General features: G+C 41.3%; 1 protein-coding gene across 2 annotated transcripts in view; it reads right to left on the bottom strand.

Moving 5' to 3' along the window:
• Positions 1–3,482: 3,482 nt before the first annotated feature.
• Positions 3,483–16,993, bottom strand: part of RIOK1 (RIO kinase 1) — a 31,145-nt gene continuing 17,634 nt past the window's right edge. The window contains exons 14-17 of one of the 2 annotated variants that reach the window (XM_032424847.1): positions 14,322–14,441; positions 13,457–13,510; positions 10,952–11,104; positions 8,516–10,128 (exon numbers count right to left, since the gene is read on the bottom strand). In XM_032424847.1, the coding sequence (XP_032280738.1) occupies positions 10,018–10,128; positions 10,952–11,104; positions 13,457–13,510; positions 14,322–14,441 (438 nt within the window). In that variant the 3' untranslated portion in view covers positions 8,516–10,017. Of the gene's footprint in view, positions 4,436–8,515; positions 10,129–10,951; positions 11,105–13,456; positions 13,511–14,321; positions 14,442–16,993 lie in introns of those variants that run through there. The other variant, XM_032424848.1, reaches the window with a different exon arrangement.

Raw genomic sequence — 16,993 nt, 5'->3', positions numbered from 1 at the left:
ACTTGCATTCGAACTTCCTAGAATTCTTCCGGGAAACCAGCAGCGATCACTTCCTAAGAGTCAAGCGTTGGAATTTCCCTGACACCACTTTTGATTTTCTTACCATCTTCATTTCAGATGAAGGAACGAGTTCAGAAAAGTTCAGTTTGTTCATCCCACTGATAAACACCGGGGGTGGTGTTTGAACCCATCAGAATTTGTCTGACTTTGCAAGTGCTATGCTTAGGAATGCAAGAGCCATAGCAATCACCTGGTCCACCTGGTGCTCCTCATTCTGGAGCTGAGGAAGACAAGAGCTTATGTCAAATGACTTCCCCAAGCTCGCTGATCCTTTGCCCAACAGCTGGGGAGATTCAGCTGGGCAACAAGTATCTATCTGCCCATAGGTTTTTGCTGTAGTACTTCTCCCTTCCTCCAAATGGCTTTGCTCTTTTTATTGACAGTACTGCATATGCTCCTTACTGAGTGAAACCATTTCGAAATTCTTCATAGATGGGGTATAAATTCTAAATAAAATAAGGAGGAATATTAGGTCCTAGACTAGAACTCAGTTTCTTAATTCAAATCTGGGACTTTCTCAGTTATAGCAGGTGGCCATCTACCAACACCTGCAAAAGATGAACAAAACTAAGAATGAAGCAGGTATCCTACACATGAGGAGTCTTGGTACAGTGCTATACCTTCATGTATGCTCTCCTAATATGGCTTACATTTTCCAAGAAAAATCCTTTAGCCTCTAATCCTTCATTTTACACGGAATGGGCACCTTTTAGGAACCAAATGAGAAAAGTAACCAATACTTATTTTTTCTTAATAAACATTTATTGTGTGCTGAAGGACTTATCTGCATTTTATCTCATTTAACCCTTACTGCAATATAATGGATACTATTATCCTACAGTTTTCAAGCAAAGATCCTGCCACACTGTCCTCACTAGCAACAGACTTCAAAATACAATTATGATGGTCCACAAGGGAACCTCAAGTTAAATACGGGGAATGACCTCCTGGAGCATTAATATTACTTGATTATCATTTAAAACTTTCAAAAAAGTTTTCAGCAGCATTTAGTATGAAGTTGAATACAAAATTCACATGGATTTTTTTTTTTAAGCTAAAACAAGAGATTTGAAAATGTCGTGCCAGGCAGTGGTGTGGAGAGCAGCTTGGGGCCATGTTCTTCTGTCCCAAGGAGTACCTGCAGTAGGAAAGCTTGAGGCGCAAACTAACAAGCCAACAAAATACTGTGAGGAAAAAACAAGGATTTAATGCCTCCTTGTATTCATTTATTAAGAAGTCCCATTGTCCCCTCACGCATTATATATATTATCTATATTTAAACCAAATGGAATGGCAATTTTTTCTTCAGAAATAATAAATATTCCTGAATATGGAATTTTAAAAATATCTTCTAGAAGATTGATTTTGACAGATTTGGGGGAGTCCCTTGATCATTCCTTCCCTTGTAGGTTGCTCTGTCCTACACACCACATATTCACATCCACAATTTAAAATTTTCTACCCCACAAAATATAGGTGAAATTAATTTTAATATATTTTCTTCAACCCAATATACTATAGTCCCCCCACCCTGCATCCACAGGGAAGACATTCCAAGACCCCCAGTGGATGCCTGAAACCATGGATAGTACCGAACTCTGTAGGTATTCCTTTTTTTCTACACATACATGCATATGATAGTTTAATTTATAAATTAGATACATTAAGAGATTAACAATAATAATATAGAACAATGATAACATGCTGTAAAAGAAGTTATGTGAATGTGGTTTCTCTCTCTCTCTCTCTCAAAATATCTTATTGTACTGTATTCCCCTTCTTATCGGGATAACGTTTGATGATAAAATGTCCCATGAGGGGAGGAAGGGAGGTGAATGACTCAGGCACTGTGACCCAGTGCTAAGCTATTACTGACTTTGAGGATGTGTCGGAAGGAGGATCATCTGCTTCTGGACCACGGCTGACCGGGGGGGGACCGGAACCACGGGTGTGGGGCCAGGGGGCTAGTGCATGCAAAATATTAGCATTTCAACGTGTAATCAATATTAAGATGTTACCAGGTTACTTTACATTCTTTTTTTTTTTCATACCTAGTCTTCAAGATTCAGTGTGTATTTTGCACTTACAATCCCGCCCAGCCACGCTGCAAGGGCCCAACAGTCATACGTGGCCAGTGGTGACCGCAGACGGCAGCTCTAGAACTCAGAGTCCTCATCACTCCAATATCTTCATTTTATAGATAGGAAAGCTGAGGCCCAGAAGGAGAAAGTGAGTCTCTAGCAAGTTCTTGGCATGCCAGACTCCCAGTCTAAGGCTCTTCAGGAGTCTGTTTTTGTGTGATTGTTGTTCTTTTCTTGAAGCATGTGTGCTGTTTTAAAAGTAAAGCAACTCCTGATTAAAGGAGCTACAACTTCTGGAAAAATGTTACCGAGGAGCTATTTCCTCAGTTCTTTAAGAGGACTGATTCAAAACTCAGCCACCAAACATGCTCCCGCTATCAACAAGATCGGTTCATTTAATCCTTCTTGAAGGGGAACGTAAAGTTGACTAATCCTGTGCATCCCGTACGGTCTGGAAGTTCTGGCAATCACAGCCCAACGGCCATTCATGCAACTTACAGGACGAGTTAATAATCAGAACTCAAGAGCACACCTCCCTCTAGAGGAGCAAACGTTATTGCAGGGACAATGATCAGAATTCCGATCACGAAATTAAAATGGCACACAGTAAGAAAAAGGTGCCTTGAGATTATGATTCATATAAAGAGCAAACTTGCCTTGTGGGGTAACTGGCACCTTAACCCATTGATTGTATCTTTAATAAACAAACTCTTTTAAGAGATGTCATTCTAGTCTGGTCCCTTGGCTTTGAAAGGTCTTTTCTCAATCACTGATCTGCTACACTTTTTTAAATAATGGAATTGTGAAGAAGAAATCTTATGACTACCTGGTCTGACTCTTTGAATCTACAGATGAAAAATTTCCCCCCAAAGGAAAGTGACTCACCCTTTCCCCAGCCAAGAGAGGGTTCCCCTCGAGCAAGCCTTGACGATGTTTACATGGTGGGGCAACAGGAGACAAGCTCCCAATACTACTGCCAACACTGGTATCATTTAATGATAAACCAGGCTGGGCAAGACCAAATACGTAGTTAACAAGCATGCCAATGTCCTGTGGCTAGCATACTATTTTATGCCGTTTTGAAGAAAAGGATCAGGATAGTGCTTCACCGTGGAAGTTTGTCAGCCTCTCAAGTAAGCAGAGGTCTTGTTTACACTCAGAACCACCTTTTAAGATAAATTTGTCGAGCACTTGGGTGGCTCAGTCAGTTAAGCATCTGCCTTCAGCTCAGGTCATGATCCTGGGGTCCTGGGATCGAGTCCTGCATTGAGTCCCGCATCAAGTCCCCTGTTCAGTGGGGAGTCTGCTGCTCCCTCTGCCCCTCCCCACCACTCCTGCATGTTCTCTCTCGCTCTCTCTCACAAATATAAATAAGATAAATTTATCTTAAAAAATCTTAAGTCTATATTTGGAAAAGATGGCAAAGTGTGTGAATCCTAAGCCTTAGTTTCAAAGACTCCCACTGTCATACATTGTGGTGATTTGGGATTGAGCACTCTGGCTGAGCACTTTGGAAAATGGTCAAATGGTCTCACATGGTCAAAATCAAAATAACAATCTAGTTTAAAACCCATCAGTTCCATTGGCCTGAGTGCTGCGGGGGCAGTGCTGTGGCCTACACACAAAGCTCAGGTCGGCCACCTTAAAATGGACGCCACTGGCAGGGGAGGGCTAGAGAGAGTACAAATGAGTCCACATCAACTCCTACTTTTCACTGTTATGAACATGAGGGGTGCGAATTGATGTAATACCCTCATTTTTTTTTTTTTTTTAAGAAACACAACCTATTAATCACATATATTTATTATTTACTCTCTTTCAGACAGCATGTTAGGTGCTGGGATAAAAAACTGAACAAAGGTAAAAATCCTTGTCCTCACGAAGCTTACATTCTAGTCAGAGTTTGGGAGCGAAGACACACGATACATATATAAGTAAATTCAATACGTAAGTTAGTTAGAGGAGCTCTAGAAAAACAATGTACAGTCAAGGTAGTACAGGTATGTAGGGGCCGGAGGGAAGGGGGCAGATCGCAATTCCAAATAGACGGGTTAGGACAGGGCACTCAGAAGATGGCATCATATTTTACAACAAGAATCGGGTTTGGCAGAACTAAAACTTCCACCAGCCTTTGTTCAATATACAGGTTCTCTAACTGCATCCTACTAATAGCATCTGAATTTCGGAGCCAAAAGGTCATTTCAAGTGACACCAAGCGAGGCCAGCACCAGTAGGCATTACGATTCTGCCTAGACCTACCTACCTTTTTGGCCCACATGACTGAACCTTGATGCCTAGGCAAAAAAAAAAAAGGTTACTTAAAAATAGTAAGACAAATATACAGACACTACTACTATGTGACAAACCCTGTTTGTGACATATTTTAACTCATTAAAAAAAAATGCTTTTTCTTATGGAAACTTTTATACATCGAAATATAATACAATGAATCCATATACACCCATTACTCAGCTTTGGTAATTATTAATGGTCTGCTGATCTTGTTTCATCTACTGTAAGGATGGGGATAAAGATGGGAGTATTTTCAAGCAATCCCAGACATCCTATTTGTTAGATGCATAAAGACTTTAGTCCATATGGACCACAATTTTTAAAATGGAACAATACCACTATCATATCCAATAAAATTACAATTCCTTCCTATCATCTAATATCTACTTCATTTTAAATTTTTTTGTTTGTCTAACAAAAAAAATCTATTTTTTAAAAGATTTTATTTATTTATTTATCCATTCATTCATTCATTCATTCACCAGAGATAGAAGAGAGAGGCAGAGGGAGAGGCAGATTCCCCGATGAGCAAGGAGCCCGACACGGGACTCGATCCCAGGACTCTGGGATCATGACCTGAGCCAAAGGCAGATGCTTAACCAACTGAGCCACCCAGGCATCCCAAAAAGTCCATCTTTTTACAACTGGTTTGGACTAATTGGGATCCAAACAAAGTCCCCAGCATTGGGACACGTGTCTCTTAGACTGCTTTCACGGTTTGCGATAGCTCTTCCTTTTTCCCTAACCGAACTTGTGACTCGGATTCGGCTGACCGATTCCCCCCAGCCTCACCTATCCCGTCGCTGTGAGCGGTGTATTCCTGTCACTGCGATCACATCTGGAGGCTACCTGCATTCGGGTTCGGTGGCTTGCGCAGGAGGCAAGGTGGTTCACAGGTGGCTGCGTGTGCTCCCCCCTGCAGCGCACCAGAAGCAGCCACGTGCCTGCCTGTCCCCTTCCAGGGGCTGAGCAGTGGGCACCCGCCTCACCAAGCTGCCTGCCGCCCTCCTAGCGTCCTTCACACGGACTCTGTGAGGTAGGCACTGCTACCATCCCCACCGCAGTCCGGGCATTTGCCTACTTAATGGCACCAGGTTCTGAGAACTGAAGCCACCAACGCCACCAAGGGGCCTGCACCTGAGCTCAAACAGACCCCTTCCCACCTTTCTAAGTCCGGAAACATTCCCGCAGGGCCTTTCGGAACCCCTGGTCAGACACCAGCAAAAAGCCTTGTGTCCTCGGCGTCTCCTCTGAGGGTCCCCTTTTCCTTAGCCCATTTAAACCCGGGCTCTCCTGAGGGCACTGCTTGCCCTGCCCCCATTAACCTCATGTCCTCGGACACCGCTCCCTTCCCCTCCAGGTGGCAGGCTTCGATGCCAGCCCCTCCCCGGCCCACTCTCCTTCTCTCCCTGAAGATTCAAGCAGGGCCCTTACTGACGCCCTAAAACGAGGCCTGTCCTAACACAGATGGCCCTGCCAAGCGCTGGCCTCAGCTCCTTGACCTTCCAGCCTTCAGTGCTTTTGTCTGCTCCCTTCCCGCGGCCCCTCACACCCATGGCTGCGCCTCAGATATTACTCCAAGGGCAACCCTCCAAGAGCATGACCTTAAATATCCCATTCTCTGACCTCCTCTGTCTTTCCAGCTTCTGCACTCCGGCATCCTGACTCCAACAATTTTTTGGCCCCACCAAGGACCTACCACTTTTTCACTGACAAATCTAGAACCCCATGACGTTCACATACAGGATTTGTAAAGGCTAAAATTTCACCCAAAGACGATGAAGTTGATCAGCCTTTAAACAAAACTATCAAGTAGCACTGAGACATGGAAACCTCTCTAGAGAGCTAGAGATAGCTCTGCTCACACATTAAACGACCCTCTTACTCTTCTGGAAAAAAAAAAAAAACCCCGAGGACAAGGATTTTATGGCTGTGTGATTGGTCTAGCTGTAGGACAGATATGATATGACATCATAATCAAGGCCTGCCAACACTCAAAGCAGGATGTGGAGTGATACCGAAAATGAAAGAAAGCCAAAAACCAGTCAAGAATTCCACCAATTCAAGTTTTGGTTCTCCAAAATTCAAGTCCAAAGGTTTCCGCAACACTGTCAACTGGGACTGAGATCTCTGGAGGACACAGATGCAAGAAAGCCATCTTCTCCTTTGGAAACTAGCTTAAATGATTTGATACCCTGTACTACAATTTCCCCTGGGACAGTTTTTTTTTTTTTTAAAGATTTTATTTATTTATTTGTCAGAGAGAGAGAGAGAGCACACAAGCAGAGGGAGCAGCAGGCTCCCCGCTGAGCAGGGGGACCCTGGGATCATGACCTGAGCCGAAGGCAGGCAACACAAACCCAAAGGCTATGCAAGTTAAAAACTGCTACCAAAATGTAGGGAGTGTGATAACTTAATCCAATTCGAGAGACAAAACATAAAGAGCTCTTGCTTTATGATTACCCATGGTTGTAAACCGTGTCCATCTGATGTGGTCACAAAACACCTTTCCAGGAAACTAAACTTTGAGGAGCTGCTGATCCGTGCAACTCTTTCATCATCAAAAAGTAACCCCCAGAAATCACGGTAGAGCTCTGAATGGGCATGGTCTCTACTTACTATGTGTATAGACAACTAAAAATAGAAAACCTGTCAAGCTTTTTGAAAATGAAAGGATTTTAATGTCCTCACTTGAAGCCCATGACATTTGAGTTATCCTTAAACTGAACTTTTACCAGCTTCTAGAAGAATTTTTTTTCCAACTCTTCATTTTCTGAGCCAAAAGATTAATGAAATCACAGCCACAAAACAGGATGGGCCTGTTACCAAGAAACAGCAAGCCACTTGCACCGCATTCAATAGAACATTCACGAAAAGAAGAGATGGTCTCAAACAACTTAGTACCAAACCATAGAGTTTTCCAACCTCTTGAGTCCATCTTCATCAAGCAGAGATAAAGCTGAAGAGAACCTGACGCCAGCCTAGAACCCCGGTTCCCGTTTGGTCCGTGTCTCTTCGCTGCAAGGCCAGGCTCAAACGCTGGGGCACCTGGGCTGGTGGAAGTTCTGTTCCCAAACTGCTTTATCAAAGGAAGGACAACCACAGCAGCACAAAAGACAGTTCTAATTCTGTGCTTCAAAGAAAGGATCCCAACTTCTCACAGTAAACAGAAATCCTTACATTATTCGGAAGCATTAAATATCAACAAAATAGGACAGGAAATCAGATACATCTAGTGACAGTTATACCCCAGCCTTCGAGTCAAAACCCAAACCCCACCCCTCCAAATGGAAAGTAACTGTACAACCAATAATGAATCCATGGGCACTTCAAACCTGTCAACACTCAAAATTCAACTGCAACCAAAGTCAGCAAATAGTCCTCTAAGTTTGCCTAAGAACAGGGCTCCTTCTTCCAAGCCTTCCGGTGAGAAAGACAGGAGCGGGGAAATATGGTTTCAGACAAGTCTGCCAGCAATATAAGCAGTGGTTACGAGTCGGTACGGCGTGCAGCCCAGAATCCAAACAAGGAGACGGCCTATCAGCAAGACAGTTACCAGAAGAATGTTCCTCAAATTAAAATCCCCCGACAGTCCCAAATTTTGGCATCTTACAAGCCACTTCCTCCCGGCAGCAATGCCAATGAGAATGTATTGTCCCTGTTATCATCTTACTGACATGACTTCTGCCCAAGAGAAATTGATTCCAAACTTTGTAATTGCATTAGATTCAGCAAAAGACAGCACTGAGGAGCTTGACCCCCTAAACACACCTTGTGCGAGAGTAAGACCAAACACGTATGAGAAAGGGAAGATCCTGAAGATAAAATCCCCAAACGTGTACAGGATTGCTAAATCTGTTTCTGTTTCTCTCTGGCTAACTGTAGAATATTTTAGAGGGGCTACTGTTGTATTTCATTGAAATCACATTTTGCATTTGGAACTTTTTAAAGTCAGGAGGAGAGGAGAGTATGAACATAATACACGCGACCTAGTATTTTAAAAGCTCAGCTGACCGCCCCCGCCCCCCCCAGTAGCCCACCAACCCTCAAACCACCAGGTTCAAGCCTCAGTTTCAGGGAAACTAAGTTTATTTATAGCAATTTTTTCTGATGCAAGGGCTAAAACAGGTATTTCCAATATAAAATATATGGTAAGAAAAATTAAAAATTTATCATTTCTTTTGACTTTTGTGCTTTGTTGCAATGGAAGCTTACCCCCAATCCTGCTCCAGTCACATTCCTTCCCAACATGGGAAGTGGCAAGTGCAACAGTCTCAGTTGCTTGGGTCATAAACCCTGAAGCCATCCCTCACTTTGTCATACGCCTCACATATTCCCTTAGCACATCCAGTTCACTCCACTCTGTTAAACTAGAATCCCACCACTCTCTCCATGTCTGCTGCCACCATGCTAGACAGACCCATCACCAGCTCCCACGTGGGTTACTACAGTAACTGCCCCTCCGGTCTCCCACCCTCGCTTCCTACTCAGGTCTCTACGGAGGCCAGAGAGCGAGATCCCTCCAAAACACAAGTCAGATCATATCATTCCTCTGCTCAAAATCCTCTAATAGCCTAGCACCATGTGATCTCTTTCTCGGGCATGGGAGCCTCTTGTTTCTGGAACATTCCAGGCACACTTCTGCCTCAGGGCCTTCACACTTGCTGTTTGCTTTGACTGGAATACTCTTCTCTCCTGATACACACCTGACTCCCATTCTTCAAGTATTTGCTCAAATGTAGCTGCTCGGTGTGGCCTGTTTTTCAATGGCAAACTCCCACCTCCCCAGGCATTCTCTTTGTTCTGCATTATTTCTCACCACAGAATTTACCACCTACTGATACATTTTTATTTATTAGTTTAATGTCTTGCTTTCAAAATGTAAAGTACCTGAACGTGGTAATTTTTCAGTTTTGTTTACTGCTGTATCCCTAGCACCTAAAACACTCAAATATTCGATGAATGAACAGAATAGGCCAAATAGCTGAATGTGAAATAGCTTATAAACTGCGATGTCTTCACTCAAGAGTAACAAAGATGAAGAGTAAGTGCATCCCAAATGAGCAGCAATGCACACAGAACAGTCGCAGTAGATGATTACTGAATCAACAACCAAATGAATTCTCTTAGAAACGAAACTCCCTTCCACAGAAACCGCGGCCCTAGGATCAAATGATTTCAGATGGGTCTCTGGCATGTACAAGCAAAGCAAAAACAATCTACCCAAGTCTGTCCAAACTGCCTTTACACTTACATAAAGACTATGGATGTTGGTCACATTTAAACATTTATGATGCTTTGAAAAACATATTGCAGGAGAAAAAAAATAGATATAAAAATAAAACTGTATAAAGTTCTTCATTAAAATAGTAGTTTAAATAAATCCTCTGTCAATACCACCCAGAGGCAGTGAGTGCATCTAGACAGGAGAGCTTAGAGCTTGTTACATAATTACACAAGAACACGTGAGCACACGTGAGCCCGTGTTCACGACACTGCCGTGAGAACCCCTTCCAGGCGCAGCTCCCCGCGCAGGCGGGAAAAGCGACTGATGGAAGATTACTCTATGTCTCGAATTCTGGTTCTATTTGCCCTTTTTCATCTTGGCTGTCTTCTCCTTCCTTTTTTTCACATGCTTCGGAATTTTGTTTTTTCTTTTCTCTCTCTGGGCTTCCTTGACCAACTTTTTTCTTTCCTATAAAACAAAAACAAAAATAAAGGAATCTGCAGATTTCACTCAGAGTATTCATTTTACTATTACAACTAAGTAAGAAAACATATGTGAAAGGACAAAAGGGAGTATAACAGGAAAAGATGAAAATGATTAGGATGTGGTGGTGCAATTTGGTTCCAAATTTGTCTTTACGGTTTCTTAATAGAAATTTGAAGAGTGCCAAACAGAAATAACTGGGAGGACTATTAAATGTTTGCAACTACTTTTCTTCACAAGTTTCATATTCTAACAGAAATACAGGTTGGAAAGACAAAATATTTGCAGTAGACAAAGACAGAAAATGTGTGCATTAGCTTGGGCATGTCTCTCAGAAGTCTTAGGGCCCTGAACATTGTAAGGATTAAAGGCTTAAGCTAAGAATGAACAGTAACATTTACACAGCAATCATGTATCATTCGTCTCTTATGCTGATGGCTAGGAGTGGAATAAGTCTTTTAGATTCTGTAAACACCGGCTGAGTTGCAAATCCCCTATGAAATGGCCTTTCAGTATTTCACCATGGGACAACTCCAACAGCAATTGTGTGTCAAGTGAATGACAATCATTTCTAATCGATGAATTCAGTGTGTCCTCTCTCTAGGCAGTGCCCAGGGAGCTCCTAACAGAAGCCCAATCTCTACACAATGTGACCTCCAAAGGCAAAGTTCACACTTAGAAACTAGCACTACAACTAGAAGTACTTACTGATCAATAATCTTTTCAGCCATCATAATCTAGTAAATGAGAAACGAAACTGGCTTTGCTACCATGCTGAAGAACAAGGGAATTTGAGTTCTCGGCTCACCTTTTTATCAACTTCAACGTCAGCAGTGGGTTTCCTGGAGCAGGCCTGTTCTCCCTGCTCTTCTGAGTCTATGTCAGAACACTCAGAGCTTCCAGCATCTTCTGAATCAGAACAAGCCTTTTCCTTAGCCTGATTTTCTAGAAGTGCAGGGACCTTGAAAATATTACAAAACCAAGCTATTCTATAAACCACTTAGTCACCTATTGTTAAATGCGATAATAGTAGAATTCAGATTTTTCAGCCTTGCAGGTATACGGTGAACAACCACATCCTGTACTGAAACATTGAGAACAACAGAATCAACATCAGGGAGGAAGCGTGGAAGCAGGGCATCGAGTGAGGCTCCAGAACACACCCAAATGAAGGAACTGTGGCTTCACTGGGTGACCCAGATCACTGACAGAACCGAGCTGGATTTGGAAGGAGAAATACAGATAGAAGTAAAAAATAAAGATTGATTTGGGTAACTTCACAGCTATTTTCCTATGAATTGAATGTCAAGCAATACTTACTATTAGTCCAATCAAGAGGGAAAACAATATTTAAACAAGAGAAATTGGTGCTTCCCCCGCCCCGCCGAAGTTTAGCAGTTTTTAAAGCAGCATGAAGCATTGTTTAAAAACAAGAGGTTTGGGGGGCGCCTGGGTGGCTCAGTTGGTTAGGCGACTGCCTTCGGCACAGGGCATGATCCTGGAGTCCTGGGATTGAGTCCCACATCGGGCTCCCTGCTCAGCGGGGAGTCTGCTTCTCCTTCTGACCCTCCTCCTTCTCATGCTCTCTGTCTGTCATTCTCTCTCTCTCAAATGAATAAATAAAATCTTTAAAAATAAATAAATAAATAAAATAAAAACAAAAAAATAAAAACCAAGAGGTTTTGGGTGCCTGGGTGGCTCAGTCGATTGAGTGGCTGCCTTCAGCTCAGGTCATGATCCTGGAGTCCCAGGATCAAGTCCCGCATCAGGCTCCCTGCTCAGTGAGGAATCTGCTTCTCCCTCTGACCCTCCTCCCTCTCGTGCTCTCTCTCACTCACTCAAATAATAAATAAAAAATCTTTTAAAAAATAAAAAACAGGGTGCCTGGGTGGCTCAGATGGTTAAGCCTCTGCCTTCGGCTCAGGTCATGATCCCAGGGTCCTGGGATCGAGTCCCATATCGGGCTCCCTGCCCAGCGGGGAATCTGCTTCTCCCTCTGCCCCTCCCCCTGCTCATGCTCTCTCTCTCTCTGTATCTCTCTGTCCCAAATGAATAAAAATAAATAAATAAATAAATAAAATAAATAAAAATAAAAAACAAGAGGTTTTCTTTCTATAAGAAAAAATAATCTTTAAAAGGCAATTGTACAAAAAGGTTTTCTAGCCAGTTTTCACAAAATCTTCATGTGCTGGAACTCAAGGCACAACTGCCCTATAACACGTACTATATGTAACACATACTGAACATGTGAGTTTTCCTAATTCAATTCTTCCAAAAACAAAGACACAGTAAAATTTCAAAAAGCAAACTATGATCCTTCACATTTAAGCCTTTAATTAAGAACATCCAAAGAGGGATGCCTAGGTGGCTGAGTCAATTAAATGTCCGACTTTTGATCTCAGGTCAGTTTAAGTCCCAAGTTGGGCTCCACGCAGGGTGTGGAGCCGACTTTATTTTTTTTTTTTTTTTAATTTTATGTATTTATTTGGAGGAGAGAGAGAGAGAGACAGTGACTGAGCCACTTAGACGCCCCGCATGGAACCTACTTTAAAAACAAAATAAAACATTAAAATAAATAAGAACTGCCTTTATTTTTGCTTACGTTAGAATTAATCCACACCATTCTAAAAATGTAAAACAAAACAAGATTGTTTCAAGAAAAAACACTACAGGAAGCCAGAACTATAAAACTGCTAAACCTGTGAGACTGCTCTGCAACAGGTTTTCTACCAGTATGAGACCAAATTCCCTCGTTGTTTTTTTTAACTGTAAAAACACCAAGAAACACCTGGTTATCATTAATAATTTCATAAAGACCAGGATATTAAAAGCATCAACGCCTCAGCAAGAACAAAAGAACAACTGACAGAAATAAACCACAAATTCCTATATTTCAGTCTTACGGCTAAAAAAGTGAACACAGGGCGCCTGGGTGGCGCAGTTGGTTAAGCGACTGCCTTCGGCTCAGGTCATGATCCTGGAGTCCCGGGATCGAGTCCCGCATCGGGCTCCCTGCTCGGCAGGGTGTCTGCTTCTCCCTCTGACCCTCCCGACCCTCCCCCCTCTCATGTGCTCTCTCTCTCAGTCTCTCTCTCTCAAATAAATAAATAAATAAAATCTTTAAAATAAAATAAAATAAAATAAAAAAATAAATAAAAAAGTGAACACAAATCGGGCATTTCTGAAAATGCCCAAAAACTTCGGAAATATCTATACTAGTAATACTATTGTTAGTTTAATTCTAGTATAAAGTAGGTTTCATAGGCTTCAAAAGAGTATTCACATAAATGAACATCAACACAAGTTCTCATACCTTCTGAACTCCGGACAGATCTTTCTTCAATCCTGTAACGGTCTGGTACAGAATCTTATTACCAAAAAGACAAAAAGAAGAATCAACATAAAGCTAAGCAGTGACAAACACACATTGTAATATTATGAAAGAACACTGTGGGCTAATAATCTTCTGTGATTATTAAGAGGTGCCTAAAACTTACCCCGTGGTTAACACAGAAAGTTTATAGCATAGGTATTATTCTTGCCCCCCGAGCACACAGGCATTAGCAAACTCTGGCCCACAACCCACCCACAGCCTAATGGTTTTTACAAATGAACCTTTGCCACCAATTTTATAAGAGAAAACTCTTAACTGTGATTCTCAATTAAATGGAATGTATTCTCCCCAAAATAACTCCATTCTTCTCTCATTATTAGGAATCATGAAAAGCTGTATCAATTATTATTAAAGGGCTTTTAATTTCTTCAATAAAAACTTGGGGAATTTTTCTTTTTCTTATTTTATAATGACCTACATAATAGCCTCAATTTTGCTTCTTTGCCTGCAAAGTCTAAAATATTTACTATCTGGCCTTTTCACAGGAAGAAATGTTCCAGACCTTGAAATATGTATGTTAATGGACCTAGTGTAATAACCATTTACAGCCCAGACTTTACACAAATCTTCCATTTTCTGCAACTATAGTCTATTGGACTCAAATGTGCCATTTTCTTTCACAAATACCAGTGAACTCCCTTTACATCCAATGTGCGCAGAGGACCTATTAATGCAAAGGGAATCAGCCATCTCAGAAGATTAGAAGCCAACATTCAAGATGGCAGGTCTGGGACAGTAGCTTCCTCTATAAACTTGCTTGTTATATACAAACCAAGCTACTCACATTGTCTTGTTGGGCATTCATGGCCATATCTTCTTCCTTCAATTTCATCATTATATCCATATCCCTTTCATAGTTTTTTACTTCATTCAAGGTTCTAGGAATATATGCTCTCTTAAACACCTAACAGACACAGAGGAAAAGAAAATCAAAAGTGTTATTCACATGCTTCTCTCATTCCCTGAGCATCCCACACCCACCACGTCCGAAGACTCTGCCGTCATCTACAGCACGGATCCTCAGCCAGGCTCTGCACACACTGGTGTTGTTGTGTGGATCCCAAAAGGACTCCGTTACTAACGATAAAATGTGAAATGATTTGAAGTCCCCTCTTTCCCCTTGTTTGCATTCCAGAAGGCTTTTCTGAGTGGGAAAGAAAGGAATGGAGTTGCAGTTAGCAAGTACTGCCCCCGGCTAGGCCTTACAAAGGAACACGTTCTTACATGGAAATATTATCTACCCTGTGCTATGGTGAAAAGGATTCAGAACTGCTGATAAATATAGGGTGCCTTATATTCATCCATCACACTAACAGCTCTGAGAATTTTTGATAAAAAGTCTACTATAGGGGCGCCTGGGTGGCTCAGATGGTTAAGCGTCTGCCTTCGGCTCGGGTCATGATCCCAGGGTCCTGGGATCGAGTCCCGCATCAGGCTCCCTGCTCAGCGGGGAGCCTGCTTCTCCCTCTGCCTCTGCCTCTCTCTCTCTCCCTCTCTCTGACTCTCATGAATAAATAAATAAATAAAACATTTAAAAAAAAAAAAAATGCTTAAAAAAAAAAAAAAAAGTCTACTATAGGGGGGCCTGGGTGGCGCAATCAGTTGAGAGACCAACTCTTGGTTTCGACTCAGGGCGTGATCTCAGGGTCCCGAGATTGAGCCCCAAGTGGGGGTCTGTGCTTAGTGTCGAGTCTGCTTGAGATTCTCTCTCCCTCTCCCTTTGCCCCTCCCACTTGTTCTTTCCCTCTCTCAAACAAATAAATAAATCTTTAAAAAATACACTAATCCCCAAGATTAAAATAATTTTCTTTTTCACCACACATATTTAAAGTCTACAATGGTACCAAAATCAACATTTAAATCATTTAAAAATTCACATTTGTGAACTGAGATGGGTTTTTCCTTCTTGAATAACGTTTCAATAGGTTCTTTAAAAATGTTCTCTATCTAAAGCATTATACGCCCTAATTTCAAACTACACTACAAAGCTATAATAATCAAAACAGTACAGCACTAGCACAAAAACAGACACATAGATCAATGGAACAGAATAAAGAGCCCAGAAATAAACCCACGCATATAAGGTCAATTAATTTACAACAAAGGAGATACGAATATATAACAGGAAAGGACAGTCTCTTCAATAAATGGTATTGGGAAAACTGGACAGCCACATGCAAAAGAATGAAACTGAACGACTATCTTACCATACATAAAAATAAACTCACGATAGAGCAAAAACCTAAATGTAAGACCTAAGACTTTAAAATTCCTAAAAGAAAAAGGCAGTAAACTTAAATACAGTCTTAGCAGTATTTTTTTGGATCTTTCTCCTCTGGCAAGAGCAACAAAAGCAAAAATAAGCAAATGGGGACTACATCAAAGTAAAAACCTTTTCACAGGAAACAAAACCATCAACAAAAAGAGCCTTCTGAGTGGGAGAAGATATTTGCAAATGATGTATCTGATAGGCGGTTAATATCCACAAAATATAAGTAACTCGTAAAACTCACCACCAACAAAAAACAATCTGATTAAAAAATGAGAGGACCCGAATAGGGATTTTTCCAAAGACATACAGATGGCCAACACTCCCACGAAAACATGCTCGGCATCACCGTAGAGATACAAATCTAAACCACAACGAGAGATCACCTCACACCAGTCAGAATGGCTAGTATCAAAAAGAAGTAAGTGTTGGCAAAGATGTAGAGAAAAGAGAACCCCCAAACACTGCTGGTGGGAATGCAAAATGGTGCAGCCACTATGGAAAAATGTATGGAGGTTCCTCAAAATATTAAAAATAGAACTACCACAAAATTCAGCAATTCTACTTCTGGGTATTTATCCAAAGAAAACAAAAATACTAATTCGAAGAGATACATGCACCACTATGTTCACTGTAGTATTATTTACAATAGCTAAAATAAGGAAGAAGCATAAGTGCCCATTAATAAAGAAAATGTATATATATATATACACACACACACAAACACACAATAAAATATTACTCAGCCTTAAAAGAGTGAAATCTTGCCATTTGTGACAACATGGATGGACCTCAAAGGTATTCTGCTTAGTGAAATAAGACCGAGAAAGATAAATACTATATGATTTCACTTATATGTGGACTCTATAAAAACAAAACAAATGAACAAAACAGAAACAGACTCATAAATACAGAGAACAAACTGGTGGTTGCCAGATGGGGAGAGGATGGGGGAATGAGAAGGGGATTAGAGGTATGAACTTATAGTTTTAAAATAAATAAATCACAGGTATATAAAATACAGCATAGGAAATATAGTCAATAACATTATAATAACTATGTATGGTGACAGATGGTAACTAGACTTAGTGTGGTGACTATTCAGTAATGTACATAAATGCTGAATCACCGTGCTGCACATGTGAAAGTAATACAATACTGCGCATGAACTATTCTGCAAATAAGTA

The sequence above is a fragment of the Phoca vitulina genome, unplaced genomic scaffold, assembly GCF_004348235.1.
Source record: "Phoca vitulina isolate PV1807 unplaced genomic scaffold, GSC_HSeal_1.0 scaffold31, whole genome shotgun sequence".
Taxonomy (NCBI): Eukaryota; Metazoa; Chordata; class Mammalia; order Carnivora; family Phocidae; genus Phoca; species Phoca vitulina.
The sequence above is the reverse complement of the archived record's forward strand: the minus strand, read 5'-3'. Positions and strand labels throughout refer to the sequence as shown.